Source organism: Trachinotus anak, unplaced genomic scaffold (genome assembly GCF_046630095.1).
Source record: "Trachinotus anak isolate AG129_WGS33_773 ecotype Australia unplaced genomic scaffold, CSIRO_AGI_Tana_v1 ptg000014l, whole genome shotgun sequence".
In the NCBI taxonomy this organism is placed as follows: Eukaryota; Metazoa; Chordata; class Actinopteri; order Carangiformes; family Carangidae; genus Trachinotus; species Trachinotus anak.
Genome location: NW_027273865.1, coordinates 4,878,028 through 4,897,500, shown reverse-complemented (window position 1 = coordinate 4,897,500; position 19,473 = coordinate 4,878,028). Strand labels below are relative to the sequence as shown.

General features: G+C 42.3%; 1 protein-coding gene across 3 annotated transcripts in view; it reads left to right on the top strand.

Annotated features, from left to right (window-relative positions):
* mark4b (MAP/microtubule affinity-regulating kinase 4b) overlaps positions 1-19,473 on the top strand; it is a 60,201-nt gene that overhangs the window by 35,904 nt on the left and 4,824 nt on the right. Inside the window, exons 7-17 of one of the 3 annotated variants that reach the window (XM_071497244.1) lie at positions 1,036-1,106; positions 1,688-1,744; positions 2,275-2,511; positions 3,601-3,720; positions 4,036-4,135; positions 4,732-4,841; positions 5,920-6,106; positions 6,206-6,426; positions 6,909-7,012; positions 11,155-11,433; positions 17,934-17,978. In XM_071497244.1, the coding sequence (XP_071353345.1) occupies positions 1,036-1,106; positions 1,688-1,744; positions 2,275-2,511; positions 3,601-3,720; positions 4,036-4,135; positions 4,732-4,841; positions 5,920-6,106; positions 6,206-6,426; positions 6,909-7,012; positions 11,155-11,433; positions 17,934-17,978 (1,531 nt within the window). Of the gene's footprint in view, positions 1-1,035; positions 1,107-1,687; positions 1,745-2,274; positions 2,512-3,600; positions 3,721-4,035; positions 4,136-4,731; positions 4,842-5,919; positions 6,107-6,205; positions 6,427-6,908; positions 7,013-11,154; positions 11,434-17,933; positions 19,358-19,473 lie in introns of those variants that run through there. The other 2 variants (XM_071497246.1, XM_071497245.1) reach the window with 2 other exon arrangements.

The window sequence follows — 19,473 nt, the reverse complement described above, 5'->3', positions numbered from 1 at the left end:
CACACACACACACACACACACACACACACACACACACACACACACACACACACAAATATTTAAGTTTCTGGAATATGATTTCAGTGTTCAAGACAAGGGATGTCAGTCTGTTTGGGAAGATTTTTTTTTTCATTGTGTCATCACAGAAATATAGCAGGAGATGTTAAAGTGATGGTTTGGGTCATATGACATGGGGTTTGTGTGAGTTACTTCTCTATAGGCGGCGTATTACCTGCAGTAGATTTGGATCAACATAAGCAGCAGGACAGAAGCTGAGAGATGTGCTGCTGTGGACAGGGACATCCTCTAAAATGCATTTTAGCCACTTTAAAAAATGCCCACAGAAAGAAGCTAATATCAGTTCTGCTTTATTTTGTATATTTTCACCTCTTTATGTTGCCATCAAACAGCCCTTTCCTTTGGAACTACAGTTTCTGAACTGTTGAACTGTTGTATTACTGCGCCCGTCCACAGCATCACATCCCTCAGCTTCTGTGCTGGTGCTCCCAGCTGCTTCTCTTAACCAGGGGCAGCGCTGCTTTGAATCTGCTGCAGGTAAAACCCTGACTGTAGATAAGAGCCTCACACAACCTCACGTCAAATAACCCGAAATATCACTTTAGCAAATGGTTTCATTCTTGGCATACATGACACTATTTACTTTGCTGAAAAATAATGTTCAACCAGGAAGAGCTGAGGTCATGAACAAACTCATTGGAAGCCAATGAATACAAATACCCACATGCCTTTACTCGTTTCAGTCAGGTCACTGGTGTCAGGTTTCAACCCTTTAACATTTTAAACAGCTACATTTGCTCCTGTGATGCATGAAAACAAATTTGTGTGAGCTTGACACAGACTTGATCTAAACTCACAAAGACCTGGCGGAGTGTTGGAGATTTTATAGCATTTAAACACACAATGGAAGAAAAATCATTGTATACGAATGGAAGGTGTACGAGCATCGGACCCGTAAACAAATTCCATGCCTGCCTGAACTGCAGCTTGTCTTTAAACGGTTTGTTTTTCCTCCAGGCGAAGTGTTCGACTACCTCGTGGCTCACGGCAGAATGAAGGAGAAGGAAGCCAGAGCCAAGTTCAGACAGGTCAGTCGAACCTCATACCTGACCTCACCTGTCCAATGTCTGTTTGTCCCTTTACAGCTGCACCGTGAGTCTGACTGGTAGCTCAGCTGAGACTCTACATTGGCGACGTGAAATCGCCATATGGAAAAACTGCAGTCGCATTAGAGCTGAAAACTAAATCTCAACAAACTTAACACAGTTTCTGAGCAACATGGAGCAAAATCTGGGCTGACGAAGAGGACGGATAAATTCATCACACTCACCAAAAGTCATGGGAGCTGAAATCTGAGCTGTTCATGTGGCTCATTGTTTACAGTCACAGTTTTGCCTGTAACTGGGCAGTGTGGACCTAAAACAGAGCAGCACAGAAATGAAGTAAACTTTTCCACTGTGGTTCAGACCAAATAAAACAGTAGGTGTGATCACACAGCGAGAAACTCACCCATCTGCTTTTTGTTCGTAATGTTGTGTCATATCTTCAGTCGAGGAGGCATGTGTGAACGGAGCTCCTGGTTTAGTTACCATTTACATGATGTAAGTAGAAACATTAAGTGCAGTTATCGTCTCTGGTTTGACGTCTCTTTCTTCTTCTCTCTCCTCAGATTGTGTCAGCAGTGCACTACTGTCATCAGAAGAACATTGTTCACCGAGACTTGAAGGTGATTACACAGTGTAATAAGAGAGAGAATGAAAAGGGATCAAAAACCTTCTGTAGATAAACAAAAATCTGGGACAGTTAATGTCTGACTGCGTGTATGAATTTTACATTATTAATGAAGAAGATTGTGACAGACCTTTACTTTAAAGTCGATGTCTAACTAACTGAAATTAAGTTAAAAACAAGCTACATTCAAATCAGCCATTGCAAAAGAAAACACATCATTTCCTGTGTGACAGCACTGAAAGAAATTATGGACTCCAACTTTAAAGGTCCCATATATCAGTTTCTGAATACAGGCTGTGTGCATTTCTCTGTGGACTGAGGCTTTGATACTTTCACAGTATTAATATAGAACCTAGAATAATATAGACCTGCTTAATAATCAAAACACATGAAAAATACCTTTATACAATATGGGACCTTTAAGTTGCAAACATGCAAATAACACTCTTTTCAACTCATCTTTTCTGTAACAACATGATTATAGTTTTCCTTACGTGTTTAACTGTCTGTGTTGTTTTCCTGCAGGCGGAGAACTTGCTACTAGACGCAGACTCGAACATTAAAATAGCCGACTTTGGCTTCAGTAACGAGTTCACTGCAGGCAGTAAACTGGACACGTTCTGTGGTTCCCCGCCCTATGCTGCCCCAGAGCTCTTCCAGGGGAAGAAGTACGACGGTCCAGAGGTGGACATCTGGAGCCTGGGTGTCATCCTGTACACGCTGGTCAGTGGGTCGCTGCCCTTTGACGGACAGAACCTAAAGGTGGGTGACGTGCAGGTCGTGTTGGTTAAGTGATTACTTAGCTGTTAGCTTTGAATGGGCACAATGAAGAAATAAACAAGAGAAGAAAGTGCAAGTGCAAGAAATAAACCCTCATCTCTATTTGATTGTTTTTTGTCATTTGTTTTGTTTATACCAAAGGAAAAGAATGTACCATAGAGACATCAATATGAATTTATTTCAGGGACAGTCACCTCACCTTGCCTTTGAAGGTCAGAACAAGAGGCAGTTAAAAGTAGCTGTTTCACATTTTCTTGCTGTCTGTTATATAAACTGAATAAAACTATAGATGCAATACTTTTGTTTTTGCTCCATTTTTCATTAGTTGAAATGAAAGATTGAAGACGTTTCTGCACACAGAGGGTTTACTCTTAAACTTTCTTCACAAATGTGTTAAAATCTGTTAGTGAGCACTTCTCCTTTACCAAGATAATGTCCACCTGACAGGTGGGCAAATCAAGCTGATCACACAGCATTATTGTTGCACAGGTGGGCTGGTCACAATAAAAGACCACTTGTACCAAATGTGCACTTTTATTTTGAAGACATTAATTAGACACTGAGCTTATGACTCACATGACTTGGGCTACAGATGTGCATTTTCTGGGGGTGGAGGGTCGTGCATCAGAACCCTTATACATGTCTTTTTTTTCCAAAATAAAAAAATAAGGCACTGCACTATGGATATGGATCATGCTGTGTAATCAACATCTGGATGCACCACACCTGTCAGGTGGATGTATGATCTTGTCGGAGGAGAAATGCTCACTAACAGTGATTTAAACACATTTGTGAACAAAATTTAAGAGACTTAAACCCAATATGATTAAAATCAGTATCATGATAAGATTATCAAAATTATCATGTAAGATGGAGACATTGTTGCTCAAACTTTATGTTAACGTCAGTGTAAATCCTTTGTGGTTTTCCTACCACATTTTCTAACCACACAATTGTGGATCACAATATCACATCATATAGGATTAAAGTAATTTTAATATAATAAAAATAATACAGATTCAGTTTCCCTCCAGCTGAAACTCATGGTGTATGAATGTGTTTTGTGCTCAGGAGCTGCGGGAGCGTGTTTTGAGGGGGAAATACCGCGTGCCCTTCTACATGTCTACAGACTGCGAGGGAATCCTGCGCCGCTTCCTGGTTCTCAACCCCGCCAAGCGCTGCTCGCTGGAGGTGAGCAGGAAACTTCACAACAACCCGACAGGGAGGCACATGCAGTGTATACATGACCACATCAGTGTCTGAACACTGAGCTGTGCAGTGCAGTGACAGTTAAATAGTGAGGGTCTAATTGTCCTTCATGTCTCACGTCCTTGGGTGATCTTGTCTTTCAAGGACAACAATAATAAATAAAAACACTGGCATTGATTTGCTGTTGAGTGTGTAGAATAATTAGTACATGAAGTCAAAGGTAAACCACTGAACACGGACACGTGTGTCTGTGCTCTGTTACTGTAATTGTCAATAACTGTCCCCCTTCCTCACCAGCAAATAATGAAAGACAAGTGGATCAATGTCGGCTATGAGGGCGAGGAGCTGAAGCCCCACGCGGAGCCTGTGGAGGACTTCACCGACACCAGTCGCATCGGTGAGAAACACGTCTTCTATTTACCACCATAAATAATATTGATAACCACTGGACCGTGTTGCAGGTTACAGTAACAGTAAACAAAAATATTGAGTGGGGGTGAACTGGGAACATCTGGTGACCACACTGTCAGCAGTCTGCGACTCCCACAGGTCGGAGACAAAGAATCTGCAGTCGGCCATGTTGAAGAGCTTCCTCTGAGGAGGAGGTTGTTTGTAGTTGTGGCCACAAAGACATCAGTGCCAGTCATGGTGACTTGAGGAGGCCTTTCTGTTCAGCCCCCAGGGAAAGCTTGTACCAGAGTTCTGGCATATTATATCTCTCAAAGCTTCCCTAACGTAAATAGAGGATGTCATAATTTAATAACCATAAAAGCTTAAGCAGATGTCCACGGGACTCCAGACCTGTTGTTTAGGCACTAAGCTCTTGGCAGGTGTTAAATTCAGGTCCTACATGTGGATCAAGTGCTAAAGCAGAGCGCTGAGGTTGAGGCTTTCAGAACTGCACAGAAGGTCAACCTGCGTTTCCTGCGTCACTTGTGACGTGCTGCGGAAAAAGTTGAATAACTTTTTCTAATTTGATTGGTCTCGTTGCAGACGTGATGGTTGGGATGGGCTTCTCCAGAGACGAGATCAGAGAGTCTCTGGTCAGTCAGAAATACAACGAGGTCACCGCCACATACCTGCTGCTGGGACGCAAGAACGAGGTGAGTGTATCAACATGTTTTTTTTGTTTTTTTCACCTTCTGTGATGGGGTGAAATAAATGAATCATGCGGTCGTGGTTACAGTTTTAACAGTGGATATTTTATCTTTGGTCAGATACAGTCAGCTCCTGTACAGCACCAAACAAAGATGTCACTAAATGAAGCAATGCCACAGTTACACACAGCTGTGTGAGATTCACAGTGATGTCAGCAGTTCCTGTTTCTGATCTGTTTACAGATGGATTGTGTCATAGTCAAAGGCTGAATCTTTTTCACTGAATATACAAATGTGATTTGTTCTGGTTTGGTCCCAGTCTGATATAGACTGAGACATTTCATTAAACCTGGTTTGGAATGAACTGATCTGGACTAACTTGGTCTAGATTTTAGCCGTGGATGTAGTCCAGAGGCCCTGTTCAGACCTGGTATTAACATGTGTCTTTAGTGATCCAATCAGAAGTGGTCGGCTCTGAGTACATCTGTTCACACCTGGCTTTAAAATGCATCTCCAGTGACCACTTGTGATCTGATCTCACTTCCTCATATGCAAAAAAACACAGGTATACAGCATCGTTTTTACCCAATCTGACAGATGGGTCTGTTTTAAGTGTGTGTTTGTGTGTGAGAGAGTGAGAGAGCGGGGCACACAGGGGTTGAGCAAATCAATGCGGTGCACAGCTCTACAGTGAAATAAGGTTTTATCCATTCGAAATAGTAAAATATTTTCAGTTCATTATGAAACTGTGTTGGGAAAAATTACACTGTCAGAGGAAGTCAGTAGAGGAGGCGGTCCTTCAGTGTGGCCCAGGACACATTTGCCTTCACACTGCTCAAAGAATGTGGCCACATGAGGCCCAGACCACCTCCCAACGTGGTCTGAGTGATCGTATCTCAAATGCATCCTCAATGCATCTTGGGTTCGTTCACACCTGAACTTCGAGATGTCCACTTGTGATCGGATCACTCAGGATGGATGTTAACACCAGGTCTGAACAGAGCCTGAGAACTGAACTAACACTTGTCTCCATTCATATTGTCATTTTGAATTTTCTATCTGTGTCTGTTCGTCTGTATCTCAGACTGACAACGAGTCTCGGTCGGGCAGCAGTCTGAGTCTGGCTCGAGTCCGGCCTGGCACCATCACCAACGGAACCAGCAAACACTCCACTTCCTCTTCCTCCTCTGGTGCTCCTTCTTCCTCCTCTGGCCACAAAGCGCAACGCAGTGCCTCGACATACCACCGCCAGAGACGGCACTCTGACTTCTGTAAGGCAGATCAGAGATCAGTGACATCCTGGGTTTAGCTTGATTAGTCTGAGATTAATTCTGAAGTTTTGAAACGATGCCTCTTTTCCTGTCTCTCAGGTGGTCCAGCGGTCCCGGGGTCCACACACCCCAAACGGAGTCCCAGTGGTGTAGGCGAAGGTGCGGGGCTTAAAGAGGAGCGGCTGTCAATCCGCAAGCCGAGCACCAATACTGTGGGCTCCCGTAGCATCCCGACCCCCTCTAGTCCCATGGTCAGCTCCGCTCACAACCCCAACAAGGCCGAGATACCTGACCGGCGCAAGGAGGCCAACTCGACCACAGTAAGTATTCTGTGGGTGTGATGTCACCGGTCTGCCACACTGAAGCCCTGATCAATACAGCATGTACAGATGGCAGAGTCCTCCTAATCCCATTTCCTGAGATTACAGCACACTGAGGCTGCAATGACACAGATGTTACGGAGACTGCAAACATGACCATCCACACTTGAACAAACTGTAGATTCACCTAGTGGGGGGGGCGACGACTATGGTTGTTCAGTAAAATTAGCATGAAATGAGAGAGAGAGAGAGAGATAAGGGAATGTAAAGAGTTAAAGGCAGATTAACCTGAGATTAACTCTTTAATGTTCTGTGGAGCAGAAGACCATCTGAGGTCAAACAGTCAAGACGGAGACGTCTCTGCTTTCACATCATGTCCAATAAATTGTGAGGCACAGGGAGGATGTGTGTTATATCTTTTCTAACATCATTTATTCATCAGCAAATTCATGAGATCCTGGGTTTTCTGATTCTTTCTCCAGAATAACATCCCTGCTAGTGCCATGACTCGAAGGAACACGTATGTATGCACAGACCGATCCAGCACTGATAGACACCCCCTGCTGCAGAACGGCAAGGAAAACAGGTGAGAGGGGAGCAGCTGTGTGTCTGTGTCTCTGTTCGTCTGTTACTGTTTGTGTGATGACTGAAGGCTGCCGGGGTCAGAGTGGGCATTTTGGTCGCTCTTCATTTCAACACACATACAACATAAGGCAAAGTTTATTCTTTATTTGCGGATATTTGGACCTCAGCCAAAGGTGGTGGAGGATACATCTATAAATATATTGATTAGGAGCAGCAGGTCTGAGGTCTGATAGCACCATCATCATCATCATCATCATCATCATAATCATCATCATCATCGTCATCATCATCATCATCATCACAGTGCTGTACCTCTGTGATGATGATGATGATGATGTAAGTCTCTTCAAACCTGAAGATCGGGCTTCACTCTGCTGTCTGATTAAATAAAGATTCTGGCTGGTTTCAGGTCAGTTCACACAGCCTGGAGCTCATCTGAGTCTGTTTGCCACCATCTTTGACTCTGTGCCACCTTTGACACCCTGAAGGTTCCTGAGTGGTGATTAGAATTAGGTTTAGGTTTAGAGAAACAGTTGTTGCTTGGTAAAAGTTGTCAACAGATTTTGTTTTTATGAAAACAAATGTGGTGCACAGGCTATTGGTTTAACTGGCTGCTATTGTTGGCTGTTAAATGTCAGTGTAAAAACAACAGCCAGGCAGACTTGGACAAGATGAAATAAAATGCAATGTAGGAAATATATTCATGTTTATAGTGAATCCAGGTTTATTATAGTGGGTCTGTTTCTAAAGATGGTTCCACTCAGCTTCTCCTTTATTGCACAGGGAGAGTGTTTGTCTCACATACAGTTTGTCTCTTCAAGAGGGGATAAAGGGCTTAAACTGTGCATGAGTGGGTTCATTTGTGTATGTGTATGTGTGTGTGTGTGTGTGTGTGTGTGTGTGTGTGTGTGTGTGTGTGTTTATGTAGTCAGTATGAACTGTCTGTTGTTGTGACAGATGGTTGTCTGCTTGTCAATCTTAGAGCATGGCAAGCGCAGTCTCCTCTCTCTCTCTCTCTCTCTCTCTCTCTCTCTCTCTCTCTCTCTCTCTCTCTCTCTCTCTCTCTCTCTCTCTCTCTCTCTCTCTCTCTCTCTCTCTCTCTCTCTCTCTCTCTCTCTCTCTCTCTCTCTCTCTCTCTCTCTCTCCCTTTGGTCATTCGCTCACTTTCTCTCTTTCATCCTGGCTGGCCTGTTTTCCGTCCGTCTGTCTCTTATTCACTTTGCATTTCTGACTCTTGAAGGGAAAGCCAGAAGGGTCCTGTCTATTGTCTGACCTGCAGGAAAAATTTTCCTGTACAGATTTTGTGTGTGTGTGTTGGAGGTTAAATATAAGACTCCATGAGGAGTGAGACATTGTACAACAATGTCTCACTCCTTTTTTTCTTCTTCTTTTCTTTTTTCTTTTCATTTTAATGAAAGTAAAATTTAAAAAAAATCTTTTTTGCCTCACAAGCTACACAAAAAAATATAGATTGCTGTGGAAAAATGGCAGCAAGCAGAAAAATCCTGTAAAGTGACGTAAGCTGCACAAACATGCTCATATTTTCCAACCGTGATGCTTCATAAGATACCAAATGGAAAAGATAAAACATCAGACAGTGCTGTGGATGGCGCGCTGACTCACAGTTTGGATTCACTCCGTTTTGATTTGACTCCTGTGAGCGGCCGACACGTTCACATTCAGCCGGTACAGTGAGGCGTTGTCCTCCGTCGCTGCTGAGGGATCGAGGGAAAAGAGTGGCAGCTATAACGAGGGAATGATGACAGGATGAGGAAAAGAGAAAGTAGAAAGGGAGGAGGAGATGGGGTGGAGGGGTGGGGGGGGCAGTGGTGAACAGCAGAATGAAGTGAGGACTGGCATTGTGCCAGTGTAACCCTCCACTTGCCTCAGAGGCCTTGTCAATGTGATGCCATGCCAGAGTGGTTGATGGGACAGATACATGCATGGACACACACACACACACCAAACACACACACACAGTTAAGTTAAGCCGATAAAAATGTACAGGTCAGTTGTGAACACTGTGGTGGTGAACATGCACAGGAGAGACACTGATTACATGCGTGACTATAGTTAATCATATGTTATCTATAACCGTACAAACAGACACACGTTACACACTCGGACACTAACCTGTGATGACACAGGAAGATAAGTGACCTCATATCAAGACGCACTGTCGATGTTGAAGAAAACACATCACAACAGTTTAGCGTAGACAAACAGACACAGACACTGTCACTAAACTCACTGAGTTGGACTTAGATTGTATTTGTGTTTTTATGTTGAACTCTGAAATTCATATAATTATAATGTTTCATTTATAATAATCAATGCACGTCAATGTTACTGCAGAAACATTCCCATCTTTAGCTAAAAAGAACTAAAAAGTTTTCTGTCATGTTTGAGTTCAGGTATCCAAATCTTTTTTAAAACTCCAGTGTGCACCATGTGCTAATCCTTTGCTGCGTGTCACTCTCTCTCTCCCATGTAAACAACTTACATGCATAACTGTTGCAAGCATCATACAGAGAAAAAAAACAAAAAACACTAGAGACTTAAATCCACAACCTCAGGAGTTCTCTTTGTGAAAGAGTTGAACATCATTCCTTTCTTTCATCCTTTTTGAAACTTTTCTTTCCCACTTTTGAACCAGCTCACTCTCTCATCCTTCCACCCTCCTCCTCCCCCTCTGCCCCTCTGTTCTCCTCTCTACCCACTGTCTAACTGCAGTGGCAGTTCACATTGACATTAAATGATTTTGCTCTGCAACGGCTGAACTTCAACTTAACCCATCTAATGGTTCTGCCCCACTTGAACCCTGTGTGTGGGTGTTATCTAGAGCGTTATGAAAAGCAGCCTCAGGCCACCAGCCAGCCAGAGAGTCAGGGGTGGAGAGGTGCGTGCGTGTGTGTGTGTGTGTATGGAGGTGTCACAAAGTGTGAGTGTTGGATAAAGAGAACAGAATGGGATGAGAGGTGGGAGAGAGAGCGTTTTGGGTCAGTTCTCAAAGATCAGAGGAGAACTGGAGGCTCTGATGTGAGGAGCAGCTCTCGCTTCTCTCACGCTGTTACATTTCCTTTCTTTAGCTGTGAGTGGACAGTGTAGCTCGTTTGCTATAAACCTGTACATGAAGATCATGTAGCTAACCTAGCTGCCTCTCACCGTCTCTTCCTTAACAACTACCAACCAACCAGCCTTCCTCCTCTAATAATACAGCTTCTCAGAGGGCTTCAGACCATGTCCTCCTTAATCTCAGACCTGGGTCTAATAGTTTGTTTGACTGCTGTTACATTTCCTTTCTTTAGCTGTTCATGCTGCCTTAAAAAATATTTACATCAACTCTGTATCCAAAATCTTTAACACCTTTGGTCTTAGAGGTTTTGAGTGGGATGATAAAATCAAGCAGCACAATTCTTTAAACATATAAAAAGGTCAACAAACTAAACAAAACAAAGGCAGGTAAGCAATTTTCTTTTTTTTAATGACTCTGCCTTCCGTTATGAAGGGAGATATTAATGAGAAATAATGAATCAGAAAGAGACTATGTAACTGGACTTTTGTGACTTTATTCTGGTTTCATAATATATTAAAACTAAATTCAGTCTGTACTGTGACACTGTAACTTGACAAAATGTAAAGTTACCTATTACCAAACTGAAAAGACAATTGTCCAGATTTTTTTGTTAAAAAGCCCAAATTTACAGCACAGTCACCTGTTTAAATTTTATCAAGGCTGAATGTTATGTATAATTGAGGGCGTGGCCTCTTTGAGTGACAGGTGGGTGAGCATATGTTTGCCACAAACATGCACCTAAGTCTCGGCTCCTCTCACGCTCCACCTCTTTGCCCATTATCTGGGATTATCTGGGAACTGGGTGGAGTGAAGCTCTGCCAAGATGGCGACGTATGAGCAGCTCACTCTGAGCTTTAAAACTGCTGGGGAAAAAAATCATATTCTGTAACAACAAAAAAAAAACAAAAAACAGTTAAATGCTTTGAAAAATGTCAGCATCTCTATAATTTAAGGCATCTGTGATACAGTTCTTGCATCTGCCAATAGAAATGATTTCAATTGCAAATATTCCTTCTTGATTTTCCTTCTCCTCTTCCTCCTCCTCTTCCTCTCCTTCCTCCCTCCAGTACCTTATCCCACCGCCTACCCCCTGCCTCCCCCTCCACCCACAGCATCGCTGGCGCCTCTGGGGCCTCCTCTTCGTCCTCCACGCCGTCCTCCCGCCTCTCCAGGGGATCCACGGTCAGGAGCACTTTCCACGGAGGGCAGATTAGAGACCGTCGGCCTCCCTCTCATGCTCCCCCAGCTTCGCCCACGCCGTCCCATGATGCCAGCCCCCTGCCCCACGCCAGGACCCGGGCCACAAGCAACCTGCTGAGCAAACTCACCTCCAAGTTGACCCGCAGGTAAGGGGAGAAGCTGGGAGAAGGGAAGGAAAGAATGGAAGGTTTCTCCTCCTCAGTCGACAATTTAACATAAAAAGAAAGGAGATTAGCTTTCGTTCAGAGGGGGGAGTGAAGGTGAAGCAGGAAGAGGAGGTATTTTTAAGGGTTGAATGTGTTATTGTAAGTGAATCTTATCACTAATCAGCCAAATGTGGTGAGGTGATAGTATGTATGTTCCAAGGCGTGTGAGTGGACAGTGTAGCTCGTTTGCTATAAACCTGTACATGAAGATCATGTAGCTAACCTTGCTGCCTCTCACCGTCTCTTCCTTAACAACTACTAACCTACCAGCCTTCCTCCTCTAATAATACAGCTTCTCAGAGGGCTTCAGACCATGTCCTCCTTAATCTCAGACCTGGGTCTAATAGTTTGTTTGACTTGCTGAAATGAGACGTTGTGTGTCTGTGTGTTTGTTTTCTTTTCCCACACCTGCCAGCAGCTGGAGGATTTCCACCCATCCCCACCTGCTTTCTTCAACATTAGCTGTTGAGAAATCTGTGTGCGATCTTCCCACAGGAAGAATAAAGGAAATGTAGCCCTTATCAAATAGTAAATAACATATGATGAGACACATTCTGAAAATAAGCCACGTTTAAAAAATAAAAAATAAAAACACATCCAGCATGAGGCAAGAAGATGTAAAACTGGATAAACCTACAGGGTGTGTCCCTCTTTATATTGTTTCGTTTAGAATCACACAAGACAAACCACTGATTACAAACCTAGTTAGATTTAGTCATGTAGTTTCTTTTTTTTTACTTTTACTTTTAACAGCAATTTAAACCTAACAAACAGGATGGTAATTCCTTGTGTTACAAATGTATGTATCTCACCACATTAATAGAGCAGGAGGCAGCAGCGAGCGGTAACTGGATGTCACTATCCTCTATCCTGACGTAATGATGCTTCCACCAGCAGCAGAGACACACACACACACACACACACACACACACACACACACACACACACACACACACACACACACACAGTTGTGTCGAGTTCAACTGGACCTTCTCAGTGTCTGCCAAAGGAAATCTGTTTGACCCAGGTCTGGGGCTCAGGTGGACACACTTTCTGTCTTTCACAGTCAGTTCTTCTTGGCTGCTTTTGTTGCTTTATCTGTTCATTTGTTGGATTGTTCGGTTCTTTAACAAGTTTTGCTTTTCCTTGCCAGTCACCTGCCAGTCGTCTCCCCTTCTCTCTCCTGATCTACAGTACACACAGTCTGACTTGTGCCTCTCTGCCTCTTCTACCTGTGCTTCTTACTGTCTGTCATCTCTGTGTTGTGTTTCCCCCTCACTTCTCTTTCATTCAATGTCTGACTCTGGTGTTTTTCCTTTTTTTTCCATTCCTCTCATCCTCTCTTCATCTCCTTCTCTTCTTCCTCTATGCTCCTAGGGTCACTCTTGACCCTACTAAACGTCAGAGCTCAAACAAGTCCATGTCGGGCTGCACACTCCCACAGGGGACAAAAACAGTTAGTAAGTCTTCCTTTCCCATGTTTTCTGGCTGCTTCTGTCTGTCTGTCTGCCTGCCTGCCAGTGCACTGTCATCCCCTCTGCTCCTCACTCACTGTCTGTTGCAGGTTGAGTTATACAGACATCTATCCGAGGTGAAGCTCCTCTACAGGCAGGAATTTAATCAGTGGCTGAGCTACATTCGGTCGGCAGGTTTCTGAACTGTGAACTGGAAAACCTCTATTCCTCTGGTCATACAAACTACAATCAAAGTGATTTTTTTTTTCCTATTACATTTTTCACATCAAATTTTCTTAGTGTTTAGTTTCTCTGTAAATGTGTGGCCCATTAAGGAGAGACTCAAGCTTAGAGGGAGTTATATTTTTTGGTAGAAAGGTGCATTAATAGGAGCTGAGAGTATAAATAACAGTACATGTCATTTTATCAGAGGTGGACAAAGTACACAGCTCCATTAGTTGAGTCACAGTGTAGATCCTCCTCATCAAATATAACTACAATACAAGTGGAAGTTGTTCAGTCAAAGTTAAAGTAATGGAGTACTTGCTTTTAAAAATATGTAGCTTAGCATCGATTTTATACCACAGCACTGATTTACAGTATATTATGATATTGATATTAACATTGTGATGCACTCAATATTCTGGCAGTTAGACTGAGAAACAGTTTGCAGACATAATAACCTGCTTCTGGTTAATCCATTGAAGTAGAAACACAGCTCTTCACAACATTGATGCGATGCAAAACTCTGGTGAAATCCAATATTATCACCAGTCCTATAACAATTAACCATGTCTTTTGGAAAGGTAGTTATCTCAGTATAAATTACCATCATCTCATGGTATTCAGTTATTGTCATATGTCTTTTACAGTCAGCTGACGTAGTTCCTCCTCTCTTACCTCACTCCCACCTCAGCTCCACCCTGTTTGTACAAATGTAGGTTTTCTTTCTCCAGTAACTGACAGAGGTGTGTTGGGGTCACAAAATCTAGACTTCACAGCATCTCTTTAGAAACTAACAGTTTCCTAAGACTGACTTTCAGTGCTAAAGCTGAGACCTGGAAAATCCTGGTCCTGGTTGAGACCCAGTTTATGCTGGTTTCACCGAGGTTACACAGCTTGTTTCTTCCTATAGAGCAGCTTTATCTCTATCATTATGTTTGTGTGACCAAACCCCTGCTCAGCTGCGTCTGTCTGTCTGTCTGTCTGTCTGTCTGTCTGTCTGTCTGTCTGGACTGCTTGTGTCTCTGCTGGCTGGGCTTTATGCTGTAGCTCTCATTAGAGGCTGTGGGTGGCACAGCACCATCACCTGCTTCCAACAAAACACAGAACAGTATTGGTTTTCAACAAGGGGTGGAGTTGGTTTATTGTTTGACTTTTAATAAGGTGTTTTCCCCTATTTCTATACAGCAGTTGTATGTTAGTGTTATTTATAAAGGAGGTTGTAGAGTTTATTGCAGTTCAACTGTACTAGTCTGGGGGGGGGGGACAACAACTTCATCACCTTGAAAATGAAGCACAAGTAATGTATAATTGGCCAATCATAGACATCATGGTACCACTTTTATTTTATATATATATATATATATATATATATATATACACACACACACACACATTAAATATAGGATAAATCTGTGGTCGAGAGACCAGGGTTTCATACCAGTATTAGAGACCATACACATGTTTTGATTGTAGATTGTACTCTGTAGTTGTGCTCAAGTTCTCTGGTGATATCTGTTGTCACATGTCGTTCTGAGAAAGTTTGGAAATTGATGACAGAAGTAGGATTAGGTCGAGGGAATGTGGAGACAGAAAAATGGTTTATTATAATAATCCAAAAATAATTCCCTTCTCAACGCCCTGTAGATACTAGGGCTGCAGCGAATCTGCAGTTAATCTGTTAGTGATTTTTTTTTCAAATTATTCGATCTATGAAATATCAGAAAAGGGTGAAAATAGCCTTAGAGTGCAAGGTGATGTCTTAAAAAAAATTTTTTTTTCTTTTTGTCTGACCATCAGTCTAAAACCCAAAGATATTTGGGCTACAGTTGTAGAAAATGAAGAAAACCAGCTGATATGCACATTTGAAAAGTTGGAACAAGATATTTTTTTCTTTAAAAAATACTCAAAAACAATGAATTCAATATCAAGATTGTGGCCGATTAATCTTCCTTTTCGATGAATCATTGCAGTGGCTGAAGAATATACAATATATCTCTCGCTTGAGGTTGTGTTGACTGATCTCCGGTTAGATCGTGCTGCCATTTGTGATCACATAGACAACATTCAAAGTGTAAAGAGCAGGGATGTGGTGGGGAATATTAAAGCAGGTAAACTGACGTTCAGTTTATATTAGTGACAACAGCAAATACAGAAAACACAGGACAAAAAGATTTACACTCTTAAATGACAACGTAAACTGGGCCTAGTTTAGGTTGTAAAGATTCATGTCTGGGTAAAAAAGGTGAAAGGTGCAGCTGGTAAACAAAGTTCACACTGCATCATTGCAGCCTCGAACTCGTGACATTAAAAGTACAAAGCATACGTCTGAGGCCTCCTGTAAGAAACATCTCAGCCTGCACCAGTCATCCTGACTGACTGACCCAGCCTCGCTGCCATTTTAAATCAGGATTAGTTATGTAACAGGGATTTATCCTTCCCTTAAACAGGGATCTTACACAGTGCTCCCTTAAGATACAAGCAGATTGTTCTGTTAGACTGCTGGCTTCTCTGTCTGTCTCTCTCCCTGTTTCTCTCTCTTTATTCATGTCTTCCTCTATTCTCTCTCTCTCTCTCTCTCTCTCTCTCTCTCCCTCTCTCTCCCTCTCTCTCCCTCTCTCTCTCTCTCCCTCTCTCTCCCTCTCTCTCTCTCTCCCTCTCTCTCCCTCTCTCTCAGTCTGTCACTCCTTACTCACACGGGTTGATTTTTTCCCACTTTTATTTGTCCGTCTTCCATGTGATAGCACTTGTCCTGCTGAAGGGCACTATGGCATCAGTTTCTGAGGGAGAAGCAAAATGTTACTCACTTGTTTTTTTACCCAGACAAAGAAGGCAAGGTCATAATCTAGATGAAACAATTACAAAACATTTACATTATTATACAACAGAGTAAAGGTGTGTATTGAAAAAAGATTTCAAAGTGTGGCCTTATACAGGTAAACATTTGAACAGCTACCTGCTTTTTTTTTTTAAGAGTCAAATGTTCCCAACACAATTGCTGGAATGAGTGTCTCAGTGCTCTTAATCCAGCAGGAATTCCCCTCCTGATATTTGCTGGATAATTATTTGGATAACATTCATCCATTCATAAATGCTGATACATATCTCAGTGATTATCTGTGTGGATTAGCAGGGATCTCTCCCTGCAGTCCTGTAGAGAGGTGACGCAGCGAAAACGCTGAGACACACAGTCCTAACATGTGTTTAGATCTGATTAAAGCCACTGCGCTGCAACAGCTCCTGAGTCAGATCCTGGGCCGGATCAGAGCAGCTTTCATTTTCAGTAAAATACATCAATGAAATCTCACTGCTATCTCCTCCAGGCCACCCCCAGTTCCTGGAATAGAGATCAGGTTGCCAGGTTGGTGGGGAAAAAGCCACCAGTGTTCTCAGAGGGAACAACAACAGTAGCCCCTGGTGGCCATGATAGGGAAGTGCAGTAATCAGCCCCATATTCAGTTGCATCTCCCTCTCAATGATACATGACCTTATGTCGATGCGATGAGCTGGACGACTGAGAATCTTCAGACAGAATATTATCTACACTTTAATTTGAAGCACCCTACAGCAGAGTTTGAGAAGCACAGCCCTGCAGCACCCACGGGCTCACACTCACTCAAAGCTGCATAGCTGCAGATAATATGAATAGAAGTAGAGGGTTGGTTACCATCTGCCTTAGAAGGAGGATCCCACATGACTTACACTGCAGTCAGAAAGTATCCAGACCCATTCACACTCAGTACCCCATAATGACAAAGACAAGCCGAATGTTATACATTTGTGCAAATTTATTAAAAAGTAAAAATGAACACATCATGTTTATACAAGTATTCAGTCCCTTCACTCAGTACTTAGTTGAAGCAGTGATCACAGCCTGGAGTCTTCTTGGGTACCAGCTTTGCAAACCTGGATATGAAGCTCTGTTTCACAGTCTCAGAGTCCTTTAGGTGCTTTTCTGCAAAGTCCAAGCTACAAGATAACAAAATGTGAAGAAAGTAAAGGGGTCTGAATACTTTCTGAATGCACGGTAAATAACAAAAAGACATAACATTCAGCTGAATTTAAACTGTCGTGAGGGATGTTGGCAACATTAGTGGCATCTGTGGCGCATTAATCAGTGTGTCCTAGGAGTTTTCTGTGCTGCAGTAAAAGTAGAAAACAAGTATAACCAAGCTGAAACCCAAAGACAATGGACACCAGAGGAGAGATAACAGCCTGTTAGCCTGTCTATGTGATCACAGACCAGATATCTCTGGGACTGACTGATGGTCAGAGGAGAATTTGCTGACATCACCTCAAGTATTAGTAAACTGTAATATCCATTTTCACCTTTTTAATAGATCAAATGATTAAATGAATCTAGAAAATAACCAGCAGATGAATGAAGGTGTCATGTTTGAATTCATTCATTCGTGTTGTGTTTGTGTGAGTCGTGTAACACACACTCTATTTGCTGTCTGTTGGTCCCTGACAATCTGCTCCGGATTCACTCACTGTTCATCGGTCTCCTTTTGTTTCCGTGGCGACTCTTGACATTTTGTTGTGTCACATCCATCCAGTGTAGTGAGTGTAGGCTGCTGATGACCCATCTGTGATTTGAAGATGAGCTGTCATGTTCTGTGTCATTGACGTGGATGAATAAGCTGCGCTGCTGATCACATTAAAACAGGAAGTGGGGGGAGGAGGGGGCTCAAGGGGAGGGGATTAGTGTGAGAGCACGATTGGCCAATTGATTCCTAACAGATACGTTGTCTTCTTCTTGAGGGTCACAGACGAACCTGAGAGAATCAGCAGATCTCCGGTCACAAGGTGAGTAATGATTTACATTCTTCGGTATCGGTGTATATGTCGGACAATAAGTAACAAGGAACTGCAGCAGAGAAACACCAAAACCAAAGCAGTGTCACCATTTAATAGTTTGTCCAGCAGAGAGCAGGAGAGGATCTTTTTTCAGCTGTCTCACTTAGTATCTTCATCACAAATCTCAGGGATCTACATCAATATTGTTAGTTTATGTTAAAGAAATTACTGCAGTGTCAGCCTCAAAAATCATTTTTATCCATCAGTTTAACTTGTACTCAAATGATGCTTAAGGTTCAGTTCAATTCAGTTTTATTTGTATTGCACCAAATCATAATATACATTATCTTAGGACATTTTACAGGGTTAGATCGAGACAATACTTTATTATAGAGAGAAACCCAACAGTTTCCATAAGGAGCAGCACTTAGTGACAGGAAGGAGGAAAAACTCCCTTTAAAAGGAATAAACCTCCAACAGATCCAGACTCAGGGTGGGCGGCCGTCTGCCTCCACCGGTCGAGGTCTGTAGTTTACTATCCATGAGTTAAATCTCTGTCTGACTGAAGAAAATTCACTTAAAATTTCACACATTATCCAGTATTACTTTAATCTCCAGCCATTTATAAAGATTAGCTGTTTACTGTATAGGTTTATATACCATCATACTTGGTTTAAAAAACAGAGAAATACTCACTGCAGCTATAAATGTTGTCAAACTGATGTGTGACCAAGACCTGATTTCATTTTTTTCCCGATCAGTTTCTGAACATCAGACATCTTCATGGAGTAACACTTTTGCATGTGATCCAACAGGGGAACTGGATTTCATATCCAGCTCAGAGCCTGAAGCATTTACTCACATGTGAACACACAGTCAGATTTTTTTTTTTTCTTTCCTCTCGTTCGTGTGGTGAAGATGCACAGAAATACATCTATAACAAAAAAAGATTTGCCATTGTTTATACAGAGAATCCACACTGTTTAGTCCATTTCTTATATACACTCTCATTAAAACAGAAGAATGTGTAAATAAGTCTCTCTCCTACATCGTGTGAAATCAAGAACCAAGAAATAACTTGTAATTACTATAAATGGTCAAACACCTGCTAACCTATATTCACTATACAGTATATATGTAGCTCAGTAGCTGCACACAAGAATGATTGATATTGAATTTGATGTTGTTACCATTTCATGTCATTAATTTGAGGCAGCAGGTGTTGACTTTGATGATAAAATACTGCTCTGATTCTGTTCATACTGTATTATATCAGGCTTATCAGTATGTTACTAAAGGTCTTGCGTACTTCCTCTCAGCCTCAGCTGCTCCAGCCCAGTGTCAGTCTCAGATTAAAAACAGCAGGTAAACCAGTAGCACCAGAGTAACATTAGCCAACAGACTGTGGTGTGGTCGTAGACGCTGAGCGTGGCTCCTGTGCTAGATGATCCTTTCATGTCTGATTGAAAGAAAAGAAACACATTTTAACATTTTCATTATGTAT